General features: G+C 42.7%; 1 protein-coding gene across 5 annotated transcripts in view; it reads left to right on the top strand.

Annotated features, from left to right (window-relative positions):
* The window catches only part of TOX2 (TOX high mobility group box family member 2), a 136,290-nt gene that overhangs the window by 75,098 nt on the left and 44,178 nt on the right, over positions 1-17,014 (top strand). For all 5 annotated transcript variants that reach the window (XM_028499810.1, XM_028499809.1, XM_028499811.2 and 2 more), the window contains exon 3: positions 16,024-16,269. In XM_028499810.1, the coding sequence (XP_028355611.1) occupies positions 16,024-16,269 (246 nt within the window). The remainder of the gene's footprint in view (positions 1-16,023; positions 16,270-17,014) is intronic.

Raw genomic sequence — 17,014 nt, 5'->3', positions numbered from 1 at the left:
TTTCAGGATGGAAGGAAAGCCAAATCACACTCTACTCCTATAGATCCCCCCTCAGTGAATCTTCTGCCTATACAGCATCGGGGTGGGTGATGGACATGGGTAATCCAAATGTCAGTCTGAGAACTTTCTAGTAAGCATTAATTGGATAAACCATTGAATAATGAAAGGTACCCTTCCCCAAGAAGATACAATAATCATTAATATGTAAATACTTAACCACATAGCCCTGAAATATATGAAGCCAAAAATAGACAGACATACAGGAAGAAACTGATGACATCACAATCATGGTGGAAATTTTTTGACCTACCTGTCTCAGAAACCAATAGATCAAACAGAAAAAGAAAACTAATAGTTATTTAGAAGATTTAAACAACAGAATGAGGCTGAAAATAGTAAACATTTATGATAGCTTTATACTCTGTCACAAAGGAATTCTCAACAACTTTCAGAGAATCAGTGTATTTTTCATTCCTTTTTTGGATGTCCTTCTTTTTCTTGTCAGTGGTTTACTATTCTGCTAGCCTTTTCAAGAAACCATCTCTTTCCTGTATTTCTCTAACGTTTGTTTTCTATTTTATTAGTCTTCTACTGACTTTTGGTTTCTTCTGTTTCTATTTCTAGCTTCTTGAGTTGAGTGCTGAATTCATCTATTTTGTCTTCCTTATCTTCCAATAAATTCATTTAGGTTAAAAGTTGTAAATTTTCCATTGTCCACCTCTTACAGGTTTTGTCAGGTAGTGTTCTCATTGTCTGTAGTTTCAGTTGTGATTTCCTCTTTAACGCAAAAGTTATTTAGAAGATTGCTTTTAAAATGCCCAAGTATTTAGTAGGGTCTGTCTCCCTCCATGTTTTTCTGCTCCCTCCTTCTCTCCCTTCTTTTTTTTCTTTTTAATTAAAAACTAGGTTAGTGCATTTAGATCCTAGAATGTGGCTTATATCATCCCTACCTTTTGAACAGTTTGAGATTATCTGACTAGTTATTACATGCTCATGTTTTTTAAGTGTTCCATGGACATTTGAAAAGAATGTGTGTTCTTGGGCTTCCCTGGTTGCGCAGTGGTTGAGAGTCTGCCTGCCAATGCAGGGGACACGAGTTCGTGCCCCGGTCCGGGAAGATCCCACATGCCGCGGAGCAGCTAGGCCTGTGAGCCATGTCCGCTGAGCCTGCGCGTCCGGAGCCTGTGCTCCGCAACGGGAGAGGCCACAACAGTGAGAGGCCCGCGTACCGCAAAAAAAAAAAAAAAAAAAAAAAAAAACAAAAAAAAAATGTGTGTTCTTTAAATTTGAGACAAATCAAGAGAGGAAATTGTGTTATTCAAATCTTCTGTCCTTACTCCTTTCTATCTGATTCATTTGTCAGTTTTTGAAGAGAGTGTTAGCGTCTCTTCATGTTTATGGTTTGGTTAAATCCACTTTGTACTTCTAACAGTTTTTCAACGTTTTATATTCCTGTGGTTTATCCGTCTACATAAAAGTTTACGTCTGTCATTTCTTCTTAGTGGATTTCTTCTTAGTGGATTGTGTCATTTATCAACTTAAGTATTATTCTTAGTCTCTTTTATGCCTTTTGCCCAAAATTGTACTTAACTTGTTATTAATTTTGCCACTTCTGCTTTTTATTTGCCTGATATATCTGCTTAGTTTTAACCTTCTGTGTCACTTTATTTCACGCATGCCTATTATAAATGTCATATGCTGGATTCATTTATTTTTATCAAAATATTAATTTTTTATCTTTTAATAAAAGAATTGAAATCATTTGTATTTATTGTGATTACTAGTATTTAGTCTTAATACTGTCATTTTTTGAAGGTTCTTTATCATGTTTCATAGTTCATTTCTCTTTTCTTTTTTTTTTTCAGATTTTTGATAGTTTGATCAGGTTCTATTTTCTTTTCCATTTGTTGCTGTTGTTATTGTTCCTCCAGCAGTGTGGAATTTCTTCTTTTTTTAAAATTATAATAAACAGATAATTTGAATATCTGTTTAAATGAATGAATGAATTCAGCAAATTCAGCAAATGAATGAATTCAGAAAATGAATTCAGCAAAGTTTCGGGGTATAAGATCAATATTCAAAAATCAGTTGTGTTTCCATGTACCAACAATGAACAATCCAAAAAAAAAAAGAACTAAGAAAACAATTTCATGTATAACATCATGCAAAAGAATAAACTATTTAGGAATAAATTTAACCAAGGAGGCGAAAGACTTGAACATTGAAAACTATGAAACACTGCTGAAAGAAATTAAAGAAGAACTTAGCAAATGGGGGAGACATCCTGTGCTCAGGAATTGGAAGTCTTAATTTTGGTGAGGTTGCAGTACTCCCCAAGCAATCTACATATGCAGTGCAATCTCTATCAAGTTTCCACCGGCCTTTTAAGGAAGAAATGGAATAGCTGATCCTCAAATTCATATGAAATTGCAGTGGGTCCTGAGTAGCCACACAATCTTGCAAAAGGAGAGCAAAATTGGAGAACACTTCCCAATTTCTACAAAAGCACAATAGTCAGAACAATGTGGTTCACAATAGAACAGTATAAGGATGGATATATAGACCAATAGAATAGAAATAAGAGTCCAGAAGTAAACTCCTACATCTGTGGTCAATTGATTTTCAACCAGGGTGCCAAGACCAGTCAATGGGGAAAGAACAGTCTCTTCACCAAATAGTGCTGGGACAGTTGGATAGCCATGTGCAAAATAATGAGGTTGCACTCTACCTCATGCCATATACAAAAGTTATTTCAAAATGGATCCACTACTTATGTCTCAGGGCTAAAGCCACAAAATTCTTAGAAGAAAACATAGGAGTAACTCTTCATGACCTTGGATTTGGCTATGGATTCTTAGATAGGACATCAAAAGCATGAGCAACAAAAGAAAAAAATAGATGAATTGGACTCCATGAAAATTAAAACTTCTGTGTATCAAGGGCATTATCAAGAAAGAGAATGGGAGAAAACCATTTGTAGATCATACATCTTATAAGGGTCTAGTATCTGGAATATATAAAGAGCAGAGCACTTACAATACTGCAACAGAAAGACAACCTAATTTAAAAATGGACAAAAGACTTCAAGACATTTCTCCAAAGAAGATATGCAAATGGCCAAAAAACACATGAAAAGATACTCAGCATCATTAGTCATTAGGGAAATACGAATCAAAACTACTATAAGAGACCACTTCTTACTCACTAGGATGGGTATAATAAAAATAATGCAACATAAGTGTTGGTGGCAAGGATGTGGAGAAATTGGAATCCTCAGACGTTGCTGGTGGAAATGTAAAATGTGCAGCCACTGTGGAAAAAAGTTTGACAGTTCCTCAATAAATTAAACATCAAACTATCATATGACCCAGAAACTCCACTCCTAGCTATATACCCCCAAAAACTGAAAACAGGAACTCCAACAAATATATGTACAAACTTGTTCATAGCAGTACTATTCGCAGTAGCCAAAAGATGGAAACAGCCCAAATGTCCATCAGTGGATGAATGGATAAACAAATTGGGTTTATACATATAGTGGAATATTATTCAGCCATAAAAAGGAGTGAACTACTGATATGTGCTACATTATGGATGAACCTCAAAAACATTATGCTAAGTGAAAGAATCCACATAAGGTCGCATATTGTATGGTTCCAGTTATATGAAACTATCCAGAATAGGTGAATCCACAGAGACAGAACACAGATTGGTGATTACCAGGGGTTGGGACCAGGGGAGTAGGGAGAAACTGCTTAATAAGTATGGGGTTTCCTTTTGGGGATGACAAACATATTCTGGGACTAGATAGAGGTGGTGTTCACAAAACATGAATGTACTAAATGCCACGCAAGTGTTAATTTTGTGTTATGTGAACTTCAACTCAATACATGTAAAAAATTAGAACAAAATGTTTAAACTTAAATTTTCCTTACACTATAAATAACTAATCAGTATTTGTAGTCTTCTTTAAGGAAGGCATAGCTTCTAGCAAAATCCTGTCAATTTTTAGTTTGTACTCATTTTTAATTTTATAATTCTGTCCTATACCTCTTCTATTTTAGGAATCCTTATAAGATGGTCACATTGAATCCTGCAGTCACCTTATCAACAGCTATTTTGAATTAATATAAATTGTAGTATCAACAGCTATTTTGAATTAATATAAGTTGTAGTAGTTTTTCAGCTTACCACTCCTTCTAGAATCCCTTTCTTGATTTTCTTTTCATTCTCTAGGTTTGAGCTTTAAGTATTTGTTTCGGAAAGGGTTATTTAAAAGAATCTATCTATCTATCTATATATTTGTTACTTCCTGTGGTTGAATTTTTGATTCACTTATTTTATTGTGGTAAGCGAATGAGTTTATTCTGATAATTTCATGGAACATAAGCTTATCACTGCAACAGGCTTCTGGTCCAATGGATGTTCTTAGATACTTTCTTCTCCATCCCTTTCTCAAGGCCCAGAGGCCGCTCCCTTGCTTGTTTATTCCCCTATCTCAAGGATTCATTGGCTTTGATATTCAATTAAGACTTTTCCTCCTAGGAATTCCAGGAGAAGGCTTACCCTTCTCTGACCCAAGCGCAAGCCACAAAGGTCATTTGGATCAGTCCGATAGTCTTCCGTTCCTAGAATTGGTGCATGAGAAACCTGCCAGTCTCCTGGATGCCCCTTCTACCCCAGCCATATTGCTTTGCTCTGAGTTCTCATTATTTAGTTGATTTGGACAGAAAAGCACAAATGGACGAATTGAGAAATAAGGTGATTCTAGCAGCTTCCTAACACACATCTGTATGGTAGATGTCACGTGTTGGTAAAGCCCTACCTCCTAGCCCTGTTGTCTGCCTCAGTGCCTCTTCCTCCCCACTCCCACTCGCTCCCCACAAAGGACAGTCGATTACAGTTTTTCATGCACCGCTTCCAGGAAGGGAGGAATGCTGGACTGATTCAAACAACCTGTGTCTTACCCTTGGATCAGAGCCAAAAGTAAGCCTTCTCCTTAGAAGGGGGTATCTTCATGGTTTGCCAGTCCATTCATTTTCTTACCACTCTTTCATCTGGCGTTTGATGAGTAGTTCATTTGTTTATTTATTCATTCATTCATCAAATACTTTCTGAGTACTCATTACATGCCAGGCACTGTTTAAATTGGGGATACAGCAGTGAACAAGACAGGTGAAAATCTCCTCCTCCTTGGAGCTGATAGTCTAGTGGGATGAGACAGGTAATACATAATAAACTGATAAAATATTGAGCTGGCCAAAAAGTTCATTCAGGTTTTTCCTTAACATCTTACGAAAAACCTGAATGAACTTTTTGGCCAACCCAATATATAGGATGTTAGGAAGTAACAAGTGATAAAAACAAACAAACAGTAGAGTATGGCTGATGGTTTGTGACTTTAAATTGAGCAGTGAGGTTAAACCTCATTGAGAAGCAGGGGTTTGAGTGAAGACCTGAGGGGTGAAGGAATGAGCTCTGTGAATATTTAAGAGGAGAATGTTCTAGAGAGAGGGAACAGCCAGTGCAAAGGCCCTGAGACAGAATCATGCCTAGTGTGGCCAGACTGGCATGAACAAGGAGAATATTAAGAGGTGATGTCAGGAAGGTGAAAGGGATGCACGTGGGAGTGGGGGAGTGGACCATGTAGCCATTATAAGGACCCTCTTCTTTTTTTTATTGAATGAAAGATTCTTTAAATTCTACAGTGCTTTACAATTTTCAGAAGTTTCACACACATGGTTTCATATAATCCCATAATAACCCTTTTCCACTCCTACCCCTATACTCCCCCTCCCCACTTACTTCTCCCCGCTGGTAACCACTAGTTTCTTCTCTATATCTGTGCGTCTGCGTCTTTTTTTGTTATATACACTAGTTTGTTTTATTTTTTAGATTCCATATATAAGTGATACCATACAGTCTGTCCTTTTCTGTCTGACTTATTTCACTTAACATAATGCCCTCCAAGTCCATCCATGTTGCTGCAAATGGCAAAATTTCATTCTTTTTATGGCCGAGTAGTATTCCGTAGTATGTGTGTGTGTATATGTATACACACACACGTACTACGTCTTCTTTATCCATTCATCTGTTGATGGACACTTAGATTGCTTCCATACCTTGGCAATTGTAAATAATTCTGCTATGAACATTGGGGTGCATGTATCTTTTTGAATGATTGTTTTTGGTTTTTTTGGATATATACCCAGGAATGGAATTGCTGAGGACCCTGTTATTAATTGAGTAAGAAGGGGGCCACTGGAGGGTGGTGAGCAAAAGAATGACATGACCTCACATTTTAACAGGATAATTCTGGTCTCTGAATGAGAATAGACCAAAGCAAGGGCGGAGGCAGGGAAACCAGGTAGGAGACTACTGCACTCATCCAGGGTAAAGAGGATGATGGCTTGGACCGTAGAGGTTCCATCTTGTATCTGTTCTGAAGGTGGGGCGAATATGATTTCCTGACAGATTTGGTGGAGGGTATGAGAGAAAGAGAGGAGTCAAAGGATAGCTCCAAGGCATGTGGCCTGAGCAGTTGGAAGGATGGACTTGCCATTAGCTGAGGAGGAGAAAACCATGGATTGACAGGTTCTCTTTTGGACGTGTTAAATTTGAGATGTCTATTAAAATCCAAACAAGGGTGTCAAATACAGTGGGCTCTATGAATCTGTAGTTCAGGAGAGGTCTGGTCTGGAGATATGAGCTGGGCTGTCAGCAGCATATAGATGGTATTTAAAGCCAGGAGTTTAGATGAAGTCCTCAAGGACTGAGTGTATTTAGTGAAGAGGTCTGGGATCTGAGCTCTGTGACGTCATTAATAGGTTGAGGGAAAGAATGGGAACCAGCAAAGGCCATGGAGAAGAAAAGGCCTGTGATTTAGGAAGATCAACATGTGTGGTGTCCTAGAAGCACCTGAAGAAATTTATTCCCAGGAGAAGGAGGGTGGCCAAGTATGTCAAATGCTTCTGAGAAGGTCAACGTGGTCAGTAGGGACTGAGGTCTGACCATTGGACTTAGTAACATGGAGGTCACTGGCGACCTTGCCAGACACTTTTGGTGGATGGTGGGATGAAAATGTGATTGGAGTGCGTTTTTTTTTAAATTAACTAATTAATTAACTTATTTATTTTTGGCTGTGTTGGGTCTTCGTTGCTGCGCGCGGACTTTCTCTAGTTGCGGCGAGCGGGGGCTACTCTTCGTTGTGGTGCGCGGGCTTCTCCTTGCGGGTCCACTCCCCCACTCCCACGTGCATCCCTTTCACCTTCCTGACATCACCTCTTAATATTCTCCTTGTTCATGCCAGTCTGGCCACACTAGGCATGATTCTGTCTCAGGGCCTTTGCACTGGCTGTTCCCTCTCTCTAGAACATTCTCCTCTTAAATATTCACAGAGCTCATTCCTTCACCCCTCAGGTCTTCACTCAAACCCCTGCTTCTCAATGAGGTTTAACCTCACTGCTCAATTTAAAGTCACAAACCATCAGCCATACTCTACTGTTTGTTTGTTTTTATCACTTGTTACTTCCTAACATCCTATATATTGGGTTGGCCAAAAAGTTCATTCAGGTTTTTCCTTAACATCTTACGAAAAACCTGAATGAACTTTTTGGCCAACCCAATATATAGGATGTTAGGAAGTAACAAGTGATAAAAACAAACAAACAGTAGAGTATGGCTGATGGTTTGTGACTTTAAATTGAGCAGTGAGGTTAAACCTCATTGAGAAGCAGGGGTTTGAGTGAAGACCTGAGGGGTGAAGGAATGAGCTCTGTGAATATTTAAGAGGAGAATGTTCTAGAGAGAGGGAACAGCCAGTGCAAAGGCCCTGAGACAGAATCATGCCTAGTGTGGCCAGACTGGCATGAACAAGGAGAATATTAAGAGGTGATGTCAGGAAGGTGAAAGGGATGCACGTGGGAGTGGGGGAGTGGACCATGTAGCCATTATAAGGACCCTCTTCTTTTTTTTATTGAATGAAAGATTCTTTAAATTCTACAGTGCTTTACAATTTTCAGAAGTTTCACACACATGGTTTCATATAATCCCATAATAACCCTTTTCCACTCCTACCCCTATACTCCCCCTCCCCACTTACTTCTCCCCGCTGGTAACCACTAGTTTCTTCTCTATATCTGTGCGTCTGCGTCTTTTTTTGTTATATACACTAGTTTGTTTTATTTTTTAGATTCCATATATAAGTGATACCATACAGTCTGTCCTTTTCTGTCTGACTTATTTCACTTAACATAATGCCCTCCAAGTCCATCCATGTTGCTGCAAATGGCAAAATTTCATTCTTTTTATGGCCGAGTAGTATTCCGTAGTATGTGTGTGTGTATATGTATACACACACACGTACTACGTCTTCTTTATCCATTCATCTGTTGATGGACACTTAGATTGCTTCCATACCTTGGCAATTGTAAATAATTCTGCTATGAACATTGGGGTGCATGTATCTTTTTGAATGATTGTTTTTGGTTTTTTTGGATATATACCCAGGAATGGAATTGCTGAGGACCCTGTTATTAATTGAGTAAGAAGGGGGCCACTGGAGGGTGGTGAGCAAAAGAATGACATGACCTCACATTTTAACAGGATAATTCTGGTCTCTGAATGAGAATAGACCAAAGCAAGGGCGGAGGCAGGGAAACCAGGTAGGAGACTACTGCACTCATCCAGGGTAAAGAGGATGATGGCTTGGACCGTAGAGGTTCCATCTTGTATCTGTTCTGAAGGTGGGGCGAATATGATTTCCTGACAGATTTGGTGGAGGGTATGAGAGAAAGAGAGGAGTCAAAGGATAGCTCCAAGGCATGTGGCCTGAGCAGTTGGAAGGATGGACTTGCCATTAGCTGAGGAGGAGAAAACCATGGATTGACAGGTTCTCTTTTGGACGTGTTAAATTTGAGATGTCTATTAAAATCCAAACAAGGGTGTCAAATACAGTGGGCTCTATGAATCTGTAGTTCAGGAGAGGTCTGGTCTGGAGATATGAGCTGGGCTGTCAGCAGCATATAGATGGTATTTAAAGCCAGGAGTTTAGATGAAGTCCTCAAGGACTGAGTGTATTTAGTGAAGAGGTCTGGGATCTGAGCTCTGTGACGTCATTAATAGGTTGAGGGAAAGAATGGGAACCAGCAAAGGCCATGGAGAAGAAAAGGCCTGTGATTTAGGAAGATCAACATGTGTGGTGTCCTAGAAGCACCTGAAGAAATTTATTCCCAGGAGAAGGAGGGTGGCCAAGTATGTCAAATGCTTCTGAGAAGGTCAACGTGGTCAGTAGGGACTGAGGTCTGACCATTGGACTTAGTAACATGGAGGTCACTGGCGACCTTGCCAGACACTTTTGGTGGATGGTGGGATGAAAATGTGATTGGAGTGCGTTTTTTTTTAAATTAACTAATTAATTAACTTATTTATTTTTGGCTGTGTTGGGTCTTCGTTGCTGCGCGCGGACTTTCTCTAGTTGCGGCGAGCGGGGGCTACTCTTCGTTGTGGTGCGCGGGCTTCTCCTTGCGGTGGCTTCTCCTGTTGCGGAGCACAGGCTCTAGGCACGCGGGCTTCAGTAGTTGTGGCATGTGGGCTCTGTAGTTATGGCTTGCGGGCTCTAAAGCTCAGGCTCAGTAGTTGTGGCGCACGGGCTTAGTTGCTCCGCGGCATGTGGGATCTGCCCAGACCAGGGCTCAAACCCATGTCCCCTGCATTGGCAGGTGGATTCTTAACCACTGCACCACCAGGGACGTCCCTGGAGTGTGTTTGAGAGAGGATGGGTGGATAGGAAAAGACAACTCTTTACAGAAGTTTCCCTGTAAGATTTGCTAATATTTTTAGCTTCTAGAGCTCTTACAACTTGGCATCTCTTTCTGTATTCTCATGAGGACACTGGTGCTGGAGAGCAAATTAGGCATCACTGAGTGGTCCATTTCTTACCTAGAAGAAGTGAGGAATATGAGTCTTGAATAGGTCTCTGACCCAGTGTGGGAAAATGATGGATTCAGAGTCACAAGACCTGGGCTTGAATCCCAACCAAGAATAACTTGGGACACCTTCATTCTCTGAGCTTCATGTTCTTCATCTGCAGAATGGAGAGAACAGTCACTTCCTTGTGGAACTCATATGGATTAAATGGAGAATGAGTGTAGAAATACCGGGTCCAGAGAATGGCACACAGTATGAATCCATAGCAGGCTGGGGTGGTATTCAGGTGTCATGCATTTAGGATTTAATTGCATTCAGAGACATGTACGTGTTTGCATGTTCAGTTATTTTTAAGTGTGCTAATTGCCTCTTTAAGTGAATTGTCATAATTGTGTGATTCCAATATTTTGATGCAACATATGCTTATTTTGGGAAAAGGCTTCTGGTCATTTGGGCTGGTTCCAGTGTGTTAAGGTTTTGGTTTTTTTAATGAAAGGCATGGACTCGTGCAGTCATTTGGCATTTACTGTCACATGCCATGTAACAGTACCTGTTGTGGGTGCAGGGAGTAGAGAGGAAGGTGACAGCCCACAGACATGAACAGTGGGTGACTGAGGGACTTCCAGTCTGTTGGGAGGGGCAGATATGGAAACCCCCAGGTAAAGTCTAAACCCAAAGCCTGGTGCGTCCTCCCATTTCATGTGCTCATTCATCACATTCTAATTGAGCACCTACTGTGTGCCAGGCATTGGTGACAAGACAGCCTTAACCCCTGCCCTCATGGAGTCTGTGGCGAGGGGACACAAGCTAAAGGGAAGGAAAGAGTCACAAATCATTGCAGGAGATAAGGATGCTATGGGGAACACATATGAGGCTGTGGAGGGGGAATGAGAGGAGGGTAGTCTTGCTGTGGGAGGGTCTGGGGAAGGCTTCCTGGGACTCTGCTTTCCGGGATGATATGATACCTATGGCTGAGTGCCATCTAAAGGCAGTCAGCCCCTGGCCCATCTCGGTGGTCAGGCTGAAGCCAGACATCACCCTGTGATGCACAGACCTGTGGTGTGAGGAGTTAGGAACATTCACGGTGGGCAAAACAGTGAGGTTACCAAGTGGGTGAGCTGCTGTTTACTTGTCCTGTGTCCTTGGGGAAGTTCCTTAATGTCTCTGAAACTCCTGGCAAGGACAATAACAACAGCAATCAATAACAACCATCACTGAGCAGGCAGGCTCTGTGCCAGGCGGTGTCCTGAGCAATTTACACATGTTGATTCATATACTCTTTACAGGAGCCCTATAGTATATACCGTTATTACCTTCTTTTCACATACGAGGAAACTGGGGAACAGGGAGGTTAAGTAACCTGCCCAAAGCCACACAGCTAGTATGTGGCAGAGCCAGAATTCAAGGCTCTGAACCACTTACACTGTACTGCCTCCTGTACAATAGCAGCAGTAATGGCCACCTCCAGGGCAGTCACGAAGGTTGAGTGAGATGCATGCTTTTGGCATCTGCCATAGGACCTGGCTCATTCACCCATCCAACTAATTATTTAGCTCTGACTTTGTGCCAGATTCTGGAAAACAGGACATACAAGGGCTGTCCTGGCAGAACTCACATTAAACATTAAACAAATAATTATACAAGAAGTTAGCTACAAATCTGATGAGTACTTCCAAGAAGAAATGCAGGGTGTGTGACACTCTAGAGAGTGTCAGGGAAGACATTTAAACCAAACCTATGGCTGAGGGATGAGTAGAAATGGGCCAGATGAAGGAAGAGCGAATGACGGGCAAAGCATTCTAGCAGAAGGAACAGACTGTGTGAGGGCCTGGAGGCAGGAAAGGTCCCTGTGGCTAGAAAGGTGATGGGAGCCAGGCCAGGTGAAGACTTACAAGCCATGTTTCGTTCTATGGACTTTATCCTAGGACCAAGGGGAGCCATCAAAGCCTTGTAAGCATGGGAGTTATGTGGTGAGATGATCATCTTTCTAGAGACCCGTTTGGCTGCATGAAGGGAATGGATTGGTGGGGACAAGAGTGGGCTATGGGAGACCAGTAAGGAAGCTGTTGCAGTTCCCCAGGTAAGAGATGCTGGTGGCCTGGACCAAGATAGTGTGAATGGAGAGAAATGGATAGGTTTAAAATATATTTTAGAGGAGTTTCATTGGACTTGAGGGGTGACTGAAGGTAAGCCCCAAGTTCGTGGCTTTATTAACTGGGTGGAGGATGAGGGAGACACAGGTGCAGGTTGGGGGAAGGGGCATCGTGATTGCAGCTTTGCACATGTTCACTCTGAGATGCTTGTGAGACATCAAGTGGGAGCATTGAGTAGGCATCTAGATGCTCAGATCTGGAGCTCAGATGAGTGACCAGGATTGGAGGTGGAAATGCGGCATCAAGATGGAAGTTGAAACTGAGACTGGGTGAGGTCCACCTGGGGAGAAGGTGTAGGGCAGGAAGAGCAGGACGCTCAGGACTGAACCCAAGAAGCTCCAACACGGCTGGCAGAGAAGGAGTTGACACTGGAGACAGAGAAGCAAGAAGGTGGGCAGATAACTGACAGCACGAGGTCCTGGAGGCTAAAGGAGGGATGTTTGCAAGATGAAGGAAAGGGATCAGTTGGACTGTCACTGCTGAGGGGACAGATGAGACGTGGCTGGCAAAAAAAGCCAGTTGGATCTGGTGCCATGGAGCTCACTGCTTGGTGAGGGCATGGAGGGAAGAGAATGCAGGCTGCAGTGGGCTCTGGAGTGGATGGGAGACGAGGGGAGCCGATGGGTGAGGACAGCCCTTTCCAGAAGATGGGTGTGAACCGGAGGAGAGATGGTGGCAGCTGCAGAGGGATGGGGGAGTGTGTAAGACCAGAGAGTTGAGCATGTCTCAGTCCAGCAGGGAGGGGAGGCCGAAGAGCCAGAAACAAGAATGGTTAATGGAATGACCAAGGTCCTTGGGACAGAGGGAGAAAGGAGGAGGTAGGACCATTCATACACAGGTAGGGAGATTGGCCTTCGGAAGAAGTAGGGATGGCTCTTCTGGCATCAAAACAGGAGGCAAGTTGGTGCCAGATGGGCAGGCTTGTGGTTCTGGTGTCAGGACATTTTGGAAGCTATTTTCTGTTTTCCCTGTGAATGAAGTAGAAGGTGACTGGTCATCTGCAAAGGGCAAAGGGGCAGAAAGGAAGTTAGAGGACTACTCAGGGGAGAATCATCGTGGAGATGAACAAGGTGGAAGGGAGCAGTTCCCAGCAGCACGAAGATCCCACGCAGAGCTGGTGAGCGTGATTTCTGGTGAAATTTGGCCAGAGCCTTGCTCAGCTGTCTTGGTGAGGGTGCAGACGGGGTGGATGGTTGCATTCACATCAGGGGTGGGGGGTGTACTAGCCAGGTGCCAGGCATAGAAGGGTACAGAGTGCTTTCTTTCCAGCCGTTTCTGACTTCTTGACTGGCCCTGCCTCTCAGGATTGTTAGGACCCAGAGTCTCAGGATCCATGTCACAGACTAGAAAACGTTGCCTTCCTTTGCAGACAGTGTAAATTAGGGGAGGAGGGAGTGAGACCTTTTTCTAACCGTGTGACTTTGGGCAGGTAGATTCCCCTCTCTGTGCCTTAGTTTCTGTATCCATAAAATGGCTGTATAATAACAGAACCTCCTTCACAACGATGTTGTAAGAATTAAATACATTAAACTTTTGTAAAGTGCTCACACCTGGCACATACTATATGCTCAATAAATGTTAGATATTTATATTCCCTGATTGAAAAAACTGCTCAGGGAAATTGTTTTTGGTACAGCTGAGACCTACCAGGACATGGTTTCCACCTATGTGTCAAGCTTGATCAGGAGAAACTGTACCTTCCTTGGGCCCTCTCCTGGTCCTCCTGTTACTCCCAGACACCAGCTGGGGGACTCCTATCAAACTGGATTGAAATCCCATGGATATTGATAGAATAGCTAATGCGTATACTTAGCCATGGAGCTTGAAAGGTGGATGAGCCCATCCCCTGTCCCCCTTTGTGCGAGTGTAGAAACTGAGCCGAGAGAGAGCAATGACAGGCTAAGATCGTGCAGTATGAGATATATAACTTTTAGTTGTATGCATATAGAGCAACTAGGCAGGGGTCGGTCCCCAAACCTGTGAGCTTTGTCCAGCTCTTGGAAGCAACTTCATGTGGTAGGAAGGAGCCAGATCTTGTGGTCAGAAGACTGGATCCTATTCCTGATGGCTCCGGATGCCCTTGGCCACCAACAAACAGGGTCACTGCTTCCTGGACTGCTGTTTGCCTATCCGTGAAATAATCTCACAAGATCCCTGCAGAGGGAGCCAGTAAGCAAGAGGTGACTTGGGCTCTGGGTCCAAGGTGGGGGCATGAGTCTGGCTAGGCACTACCCTCTCGGAGCATGTTTCTGTGGATATAAAGGGCGGCCTAGGGCTCTTCCCCAGGAAGTGTGGTGAGGTTCACAGGTGCCCGAGGAGAAAGGCGTTAACAACAAGCAGGTGTTTTAGAGACCATGTGGGCCTTACTCCCACCATAACTCCACTCGAATCCTACCCATCCCCACCCCCTCAATGACCTCATCCAACAAATATTTACTGAGAGCCTACCAACCAAGAACCAGATATTGTAATGGGCTTCAACTGCCCTAGCTATTTTAATACACATACTTAATTTACCAAAGAATATAAGGATGTTTGAAGATTTATTTCTTGTATGCTGTTGTGGTTTCATGTTTTTTTCCTTCTCTACACATTATATTTTATGACTGTTGTAAGATTTACGATCATATTCACCAGTACCTTTGGTGTCCTTCATCAGTTCTGGAATATTCCCAACCATTATCTCTTCAATTATTCCTCTGCCCCATTCACACTGTTCTCCCTCCAGAAGGCTGATTGAATAGATGTCCTTTAGACACCCTCACTTTGTCCTCTATATCTTGAAACTTCTCTTTCATGTTTTCTTGGATCCATCTTGCAGTTCACACGTAATTCTTCTCCTAGGTCTAATCCCTCTCAGAGCATAGAAAAGGAGGAATGATTCTCCAGGCTAACATAGCCTTGGTGCTAAAACCCAGCAAAGGCGGTATGAAAAAGGAAAATCATAGGCCCATCTTACTCGTGAACTAGATGCAAAAATCCTAAACAAAATATCAGCAATCAAAATCTAATAATGCATAAAATGACCAAGCAGGGCCTATTCCAGAAATGCAAGGTTGTTTTCACATTAGAAAAACCAAGTGTAGCAATTTACCATATTAACTGAATTAAAGGAAAAAGTCACTTGAGACTTTCAGTAGATGCAGGGAAAAGGAATTCAATAAAATTAAAATTTGATGCATAATTGAAAGAAAAAGGAATGCCCTTAACCTGTTATAAAATACCTGTAAGAACCTATGGCAAATCATGCTTAGTGGTAAAAATATTGAGCTACTTAAGATAAGGAAAAAAGCAAGGGTGTCCACTCCTATCGTTTCTATTCAGCATTGTAATGGAGCTTCCTGGTCAGTGCAGTGAGGTGGGAAAAATGAACAAATAATGTTTGGAAAGGAAGGTGTCCAGTGTGACTCGTAGCTTGTGCTCCTGGGGGAATGTTTTTACCATTTACCAAGATGAGAAAGACCAAGAGAGGACCCAGTTGGGAACATATAAGAGAAGGTCGTCCAGCTGCCCTGGAAGACCATGGGGAAGGGAGTCAGGATACTTCAGCTCCACTCCCAGCTCTTCTACTAGCCCTGCATGGGCCACTTTCCTCTTGGACCTGAGTTCTTCCATCTGTAAAATGGGTGGGTGTGGACAGATGGATTCATGGTGGGCTGCAGGGGCCAGATCTGGTGGGAAAACAGAAGAACAGGTGAACAGGAGCTGGCCCCATTCTCCAGGAGGGCAGGTTTCTGTATACAGACTGTATAGTAGGAGGAAGCACCCATTTGGGGATGGGTCAGGAGTCTGACTGGGCCATCTTGACTGTGTGCCTTGCAGAGGGATCATCCCCCCTCTCCTTTGCCAAGGGGTTATCATTGTTGCTATTTTTGGTGCTGTCGTGCCTGTTCTGCAGCTGTAAGACGTTGACCCTCAACAACATGCCCTTTTGATGTTTTAGACCTACAACAGCCAGAACGAGAGCAACGAAGACTATGAGATCCCCCCAATAACACCTCCCAACCTCCCAGAGCCATCCCTCCTGCACCTGGGGGACCACGAAGCCGGCTACCACTCACTGTGCCACGGCCTCACGCCCAACGGGCTGCTCCCTGCTTACTCCTACCAGGCCATGGACCTCCCAGCCATCATGGTGTCCAACATGCTGGCCCAGGACAGCCACCTGCTATCGGGCCAGCTGCCCACGGTGAGTCCCTTTTACCTGCCATGGTTCCTGCTGGTTCCAGCAGGAAAGGGAGTTGAGGGGAGCAGAATGCCAGTGCCTTGATGAGGACCCTCTGCTCATGGGCAGGGTCTGGGCTCAGTTGGTTACTTGCATGGGGGTCTGCAGAATATTGGGGGTGGGCATGGAGGGAAATTGATGTCCTCACACTACTTATTTCTGAAACTGAGTTTATAATATCTCAAATATTTATAATATCTCAATATAATATCTCAATAATAACAAATGTATTATTTGTTTTATTATTATTTTTAATAGTATAGTCTCATCTTTATTTTTATTTTTTAAAGACTTTATTGAGGGGGACTTCCCTGGCGGTCCAACTGTTAGGACTCTGTGCTTCTGCTGCAGGGGCCCTGGGTTCGATTCCTGGTCAGGAAACTAAGAATCCCACAAGCCGCTTGGTGTGGCAAAAAAAAAAAAAGTCTTTATTATTGAAATATAATTCACCTACTATACAATTCACCTATTTGAAGTATATGGTTCGGTAGCTTTTAGAATATTCACAGAGTTGTGTGACCATCAACACAATCTATTTTAGTACCTTTTCATCACCCCCAAAAGAAACCTTATACCCTTTACCCATCATTCCCAAATACCTCCATCATCTAGCCCTAGGCAACCACTGATCTACTATACAGTTGCCTATTATGCATATTTCATATAAATAGAATCAGATTGTTTTTAAAATATCGTATTGCTTAAGCTA

Source organism: Physeter macrocephalus, chromosome 14 (genome assembly GCF_002837175.3).
Source record: "Physeter macrocephalus isolate SW-GA chromosome 14, ASM283717v5, whole genome shotgun sequence".
Lineage (NCBI taxonomy): Eukaryota > Metazoa > Chordata > Mammalia > Artiodactyla > Physeteridae > Physeter > Physeter macrocephalus.
This window is presented reverse-complemented; position numbering and strand designations above follow the sequence as displayed.